The sequence below is a fragment of the Medicago sativa genome, chromosome 4, assembly GCF_051527215.1.
Source record: "Medicago sativa cultivar Bolivia chromosome 4, Bolivia_mono, whole genome shotgun sequence".
Classification (NCBI taxonomy): Eukaryota; Viridiplantae; Streptophyta; class Magnoliopsida; order Fabales; family Fabaceae; genus Medicago; species Medicago sativa.
Window position 1 is genome coordinate 89,169,094 of NC_140752.1, and position 7,113 is coordinate 89,176,206.

The 7,113-nt window shown below is 34.7% G+C and overlaps 1 protein-coding gene across 1 annotated transcript; it reads left to right on the top strand.

The window, feature by feature from the left end:
• Positions 1-421: 421 nt before the first annotated feature.
• LOC146933449 (integrin-linked protein kinase 1-like) lies at positions 422-7,113 on the top strand. Its single transcript, XM_085705230.1, has 13 exons — positions 422-537; positions 698-1,166; positions 1,693-1,767; positions 1,873-1,977; positions 2,210-2,295; positions 2,517-2,637; positions 2,853-2,932; positions 3,163-3,225; positions 3,329-3,450; positions 4,638-4,723; positions 5,251-5,375; positions 5,460-5,591; positions 6,808-7,113. The coding sequence occupies exons 2-13, from the start codon at positions 735-737 to the stop codon at positions 6,812-6,814; spliced, it is 1,434 nt and encodes a 477-aa protein (XP_085561356.1). The 5' UTR covers positions 422-537; positions 698-734; the 3' UTR covers positions 6,815-7,113.

The following is a 7,113-nucleotide window of genomic DNA, read 5'->3' on the forward strand; positions in this document are numbered from 1 at the left end:
CAAACAATAATACTAAAATAACATGTGCAAGTGCCAAGTAGTATAACTATTCTATTTTATGCCATAAAGAGATGTGACTCATGTGACTGAGTAAATACAAATAGATCCACTCATTATTACTAATATTATCCATAATCAAATAAAAAAAATCAAGTTTCCTAACTTTTTAATTTCCGAAGAATTAAATATTAAATACAAATAGATCCACTCATTATTACTAATATTATCCATAATCAAATAAAAAAAATCAAGTTTCCTAACTTTTTAATTTCCGAAGAATTAAATATAAATAAAAGCGCATACCCATAGTGACTTGACTTAAGTCAACTATCAAAAACCAACAACCACCTATCATGTTATTACACCAAGCAATCAATCTTCTCTCTCTCTAAATCTAATAGCGGCAAAAACACGAACCCGCATCGCATTTGGCAAAAAAGAAAACAAATAACAAAGAGACATAAACGGCTTTTTTCCCGCAAATGCGTGGGATAGAGTTTCTTCGCTGTATTCTCATTCCCATGCCTCGTTTCTTTGGTAAGTCATCATCATCAACATCTAACAACAAAAATTCAACGAATCGAAACGACACCGGCTGAATAACATCAATAGAATAATTCATTATTTATTTATTTATTTGTTTATATGTTTATGTATTTATGATCGATTGATTTCATGTATTTATGCAATTATGTAGAGAGGTTCCTCCGTCGTTAGATTTGGATCTCTCCACCATGGAAAACATTGCCGCGCAACTAAAGCGCGGCATCTCGCGCCAATTCTCCTCCGGCTCCTTACGCAAAACTCTCAGCCGTCAATTCACACGTCAAGCATCGCTCGATCCACGTCGGAACAATCTCCGATTCAGCTTTGGTCGTCAATCATCGCTAGACCCGATCCGACGGAGTCCTGGCGATGATCAAGACCAGGTGGAACTCACCGTACCGGAGAATCTCGACTCCACCATGCAGCTTTTGTTCATGGCGTGCCGTGGGGATGTTAAAGGAGTTGAAGATTTGCTTAACGAAGGGATTGATGTTAATAGCATTGATCTTGATGGCCGCACTGCTCTTCATATCGCTGCTTGTGAAGGACATGTTGATGTTGCGAAGCTTTTGCTCAGCCGTAAGGCCAATCTTGATGCTCGTGATCGTTGGGGTAGTACGGTAATTTCACTTAAACAATTATTGTTCTAACTGTTTCTGATTATTTTGAATTAGTCAATTAGCTCGTGAGTCTTTATCATATTAATATTTAATTTAAATTCTTTGTTCTTATCTACCTATAATTCTCACAATTATAATTATGTTGAATTAGTCAAATAGCTCGTGATCATATTATTATTTGAATTCTTTTGTTTTTATTTACCCACTTTCACTGTCATTGTTCTAAATTAAGAAAAAGAAATCACAATCATGATTATTTCAAAAAAAAAATTAAGCTGTTGTCGCAATTACGCTGCAAATTTTGATGTTGTCGTAAAATGTTAGCAGCAAATGTAGTCGATACAGCTGCAATTACTTACGGTTTAATCTTCATCTAGCGATTGCAGTTGCTGACCACAATTTAAAACTATACTATACTGTTCGATAAGATAATAAGAGAGGGAAGAAAGTCTTCAAGTTGGTTTTTATTTTATTTTATTTGTTTATGGATGGATGATGTGTGAATTTACAATTTCGCACTTTGCAGGCAGCGGCTGATGCTAAATATTATGGAAATACAGAAGTTTATTATATGTTGAAGGCGCGTGGAGCAAAAGTGCCGGTACAGTACCTCTTTCTTTGAATGTTTATGTAAATTATTAATATGAAAATATGATGCATTGTTGAATTTGGAGACTTGCTGATTAATAATCTTTGATGTGGTTAGAAAACCAGGAAGACTCCAATGACTGTTGCAAATCCTCGTGAAGTTCCTGAATATGAACTCAATCCGTTAGAACTACAGGTTCGGAAGAGTGATGGTATTTCAACGGTACGCTTCTTTTAATTTCTTATTAATGTCTGTTGTTTGATTTTCTTTCAAGTGAAATATTGAAGTGGTAATACTTTGTGCTTAGTGTGCTGATGTTCTGTGTATAATGAAATTTGTTAATGTTTTATGGAAATGAGATTATATAAACATGTGATACTATTAAGTAAGTTATGGTACATATTAAAATTACTGGCTGTGGTTCTTCACTCTTATTTGATCAATCTACTTGCAGGGGACATATCAAGTAGCTAAATGGAATGGCACAAAGGTTGCGGTGAAGATACTTGATAAGGACAGTTATTCAAATCCTGATACCATGTATGTATACACCTCAGCTATTGAACATGTTTGTATGATATTTTTCATGCCACTTAATCAGATTGTTTGATGCTTCTTGGTTAAGTTTTTGTCTCAATGCGCGTATCACTCACTACTTCTCACTTTGATTTTTGGTCAAGAATGGTGTGAATTGCTGCTAGTTTTTATAATTTACTACTAAACCACGGCACTAAATTTTGACCATTTCTAAAATTACTCAGAAATATTTTCAAACACGAGCTCACACTATTGGAAAAGGTGCGACATCCTAATGTGGTCCAGTTTGTTGGAGCTGTCACCCAAAACATACCTATGATGATTGTTCGAGAGTACCATGCTAAGGTAACCTTAACCTCTGTTTCTCTCTGCAAAGGGATCATTTTTTTGTTTTTGGTGGGTGAGGGGGATGAGAGAGAGCCTGTGCTGATAAGGAGGAGCATGAGAGCTGGTAAATTTTAGTAAAATGAGAAACAGAGTTGGTATTTTCAGTGTTGTATTATATGATTAAGTAGTATATGATTAACATTTCATTGCTCATATTGATGTTTATTTTTCAGGGTGACTTAACAGGTTATATTCAAAAGAAAGGGCGTTTGTCCCCATCAAAAGTTCTACGGTTTTCTCTTGATATTGCTAGGCAAGTTACCATTTTAAGCATATATGCTGGGTGGAATCTTTGTGAACATATCTTTAGAAAATCGTTGACGTCCTTTTCTAATATTTATGATCTCTTATATGGTCATTGATTTAAAAAAGGGCACCTTTGTTGTTCCTTAGCTTTCTAGTTTATAATGCACCAATAATTATAAATTTATTGAACATTCGTCTGGGTTGTTTATAAAAGTTATCTAAATTTATTGTTAGCAGGGGCATGAATTATCTTCATGAATGCAAGCCAGATCCTATTATCCACTGTGATTTAAAGCCAAAGTAAGACCACTTAATACAATCTGGTATTACTTATCAGTGTATTTTAAATTATATTTTCTCATTTACTGTTCCTTTAATATACGAAATTTCGGTAAGGTGCCAGAAATATTTTGCTGGATAATGGAGGTCAACTGAAGGTAGCTGGATTTGGCACTGTGAGATTTTCACTAATAACACCTGACAAAGCATTGTTAGAACAGCCTGAGGCCAACATTGACCCTTCAAGTAAGCTTTTATGTATTTCCATTTCTTTAATTGGACTTCATCTCCTTACAAATTGATTTTGGTTTTTCATTCTTCAGTATCTACTTTTTTTACATTAAGGTTCAGTTTAATTCTAACTGGATGTTTAACATACAAACAAGATTTGTGAGTAAAACAAGAATGTCCTTTTCAAGCATGAATTAAGCATACATGTTAATATTTGAGCTAACAACTTTTATTAACTGCCCTCAACTCCGATTAAACTATGAAAATGATAAAATAGACAGTACATCTACTTTTCGTATATTAGATCCAGTTGCATCTTTAGCTCGATATCTGCTTTGACTTCTAGGTCAAAACTTGCAGGGGCTTGGAGTTGGCTTGGTCGGGGTAGGAGAGGGTTAGAGAGTGAAATTTTGTGGGATGGCCCATCATTTGGGCCTTGTTGATTTCGACCATGAACATTATTTTTTCTCCATTTGGTGGAGCTGTAAAGGGTCATATGGTTTTGCTGTTTTGAGTATTAATTGTCTACGTGAGACAGAATGCATCTTGCTAACCATTCCTCGTTTATCATCATTTACATTATGAGAATTGACCATGGATGATATATTTTTGGAAGGGATGACAAAGTGCAATTTACCAAAGTGAAAAGTCAAACGAACTTAACATAAGTTTTCACAACCGATAAAATTCAGTGCAGGACATATTAATCTTTTCTGTAGAAAACTGCATTCTTTCTAATAACAAGCATATTGTATTGATTACAACAATTGAAACGGCCTTCAATGTTTAGTGATTTTCTTACAAATAAATCAGCACTTGTGTGTTTTTCCTTTATTGGTAGTTCAATACTCATTCTGTTTCAAAATTGAAGTCCTTTGGGACAACAAATGCAAGTAACAAGAAAAAAAAATGCACACTGTTGATTTCTCTATCTTGCCGACAGTATGACTTTTATTTGGAGTAGTATATGAATTGATTTAGAAGGTATCATCAGTGATCTGACAATATATAATTAAACTTTGGTAAGTTGCATAAGGAGGGACTATCATTCTGAAAGAAAAAAAAGACAGAAAAGGGATAGGCATTTTAGGAAAATTAAGAGATTTGTGTTGTTACTTAGTCTTATAAGAATATTTTAAGATTAGAGTCACCAAAAATATCTTTCATGGTTCAATTGATCATTTGGCTGTATTTATTTGTAGGCTTGTACGTGGCACCAGAGATTTACAGAGGTGATGTATTTGATAGAAGTGTGGACGCGTATTCTTTTGGTCTCATTGTATACGAGGTACCTATTTAATGCAACACCCATAATATTGTTATGATGTTTCATACCTCATATTCACCAGTTTTTAAAATTGTGTTTTATTGTGAGATTCTAGTTTTTATGGCTCTAGGCCTCTATTGTGCCTTCACTAGGCTCATGAATTTAAATGCTTTGTTTAATGCACTGAAGCGGAAAAGGTTGTGTCATGGCTGTTAGCTCTGGTACTTTGGCTTGTGTGCACTCAATTACAAGTGCTATTAAAGCCAAGGACCAAGGTCATGAATTGATACTCAGAACGGAAATGAGGCTAGGGTTAGATGCCGGGGGACATGACAGGAAACTGGACGATAACATTGTCTTGATTTTTTCGTACGTTTAATGTGTTGTTTTGCGTACAGGGCTATTCAGTGCTCTTCTTAGCTGGGACCAAGTTTATAATCATGCTTTTTGTAGTTTTTCCAAATGCATTTAGTATCACTTTGGTCTTCATATATTGGTGGTACATTAATTGATTAATTTTTTTTTTTTTTTAAATTCTTATGACACAGATGATAGAGGGTATACCGCCCTTCCATCCCAAGCCCGCAGAGGAAGCTTTGAAACTGATGTGTTTAGAAGGGAAGAGACCACAATTCAAGATCAAAACAAAAAGTTATCCTCCGGATTTGAAAGAGTTAGTAATTCAAACTAAAAATTAGGTCTTCAATTGAAGTGAGACTTTCGTTTAGAAGCTGTCTAACTATCATGGTGTATGCAGGTTGATTGAGGAATGCTGGGATCCAGAACCTGAGGTCAGACCAACATTTTCTCAGGTCATTGCCCGGTTGGACAAAATTGTTGCGAATTGCTCAAAACAAGGATGGTGGAAAGATACTTTTAAACTTCCTTGGTATGTTTCCTATGCTGATCATCTCCTCGTAGAATTTCTTTTATTGAAATCAAAGCAGTAAAGTTTTCATGTATACCATGAAGAGATAAAATGAAACACCCCTTTTGATTAAATAATGGTAAGATGGTTTTGTGGTTCCCATTGTGAACTCAAATTACAAACAAAGAGAATAGTAAATTCGAAAAAGGCTTAAATATGTTATTCGTCCCTGCAAATAGGGGTCGCTTAAAATTTCGTCCCTGCAATCGCTAATCCTTTTTTTTTGCCCCTGCAAAGTTTAATCAGTTTTGACCCAGTTAATCACTGCCGCGTCAGCAATTTACCAAAAATGGCATGGGAATTGACGAAAATACCCCTGACTTATTTTTTTTCCTTAAATTTTTTTTTTTGAAATTTTGAAATTTTTTTTAAATTAAAAAAAATCTGAAAAAATAATTAAAAATCATAAAAAATTTCGGACAAAAAAATGGTAAAATTAATACTGAAAAAACTGTAAAAAAAAATTCGGGAAAAATCTGGAAAAAAAAAGCCAGGGGTATTTTCGTCAATTCCCATGCCATTTTTCGTAAATTGCTGATGTGGCAGTGATTAACTGGGTCAAAGGACGAATTTTTAACTGATTAAACTTTGCAGGGGCAAAAAAAAAGAATTAGCAATTGCAGGGACGAAATTTTAAGCGACCCCTATTTGCAGGGACGAATAACATATTTAAGCCTTCGAAAAATTCAGGGAAAAGAATCGCTCCAAACGTGTTAGTTTACTATGTCTATCTCATGCTATCCTCTTAGGTGTTAGACACATATTGAAGCTCAGCAGCATACATATAATAACTACTAACAAATTTAGTTTAAGTACTTGATAGTATTACTATTTGGTATATGGTATTCTCTCAATTGTATCATACACACCTTTCTTCTCATCCCTTGTCATGTATGTTACGTGGCTGGCCATTTTAATTGGATTTGATCAATCCTTGTTGCAACTTACAAAGATGATTGATATAACCAAGCTTTTCCCTGGCTTTAAATGGGGGCCCCTGCTAGTGAACGGTGGGATTGGCCCCCCTCAGATTACTCGGTCCTTGAGCCGGATACCAATTTTTCTTAAAAACAAAAAACAAAAAAGAAAAAAGATGATTGATATAATTGTATACTCGTTAATGAACTTTTTCTAGATGTTGTTTAAACTGCCACTTCTGATACTTCAATACGTGCAGGAAATAAATAACACGGCCATCAGAGCAAGCAGGAGATATCGATCAGAGTTGTATCATCAAAACTGATTTGTGAGCACCATGTTGTTGTAATGTTAATAGTCATTGCAATTTATAACTTCCGAACTCAAATAGTACGAGCTTGAGTTTGGATTTGAGCACACAAATGAATTCCCACAGCTCCAACGCCGTTCTCTGTATATTAGAGGTCTGAAAAGACCCTCTCTGTAAAATGTATCATAACCCACACACATTTTAGAACATCTATTTTGAGAAATTTTCTAATAAACAGTATGTTTTCTGCAGTTA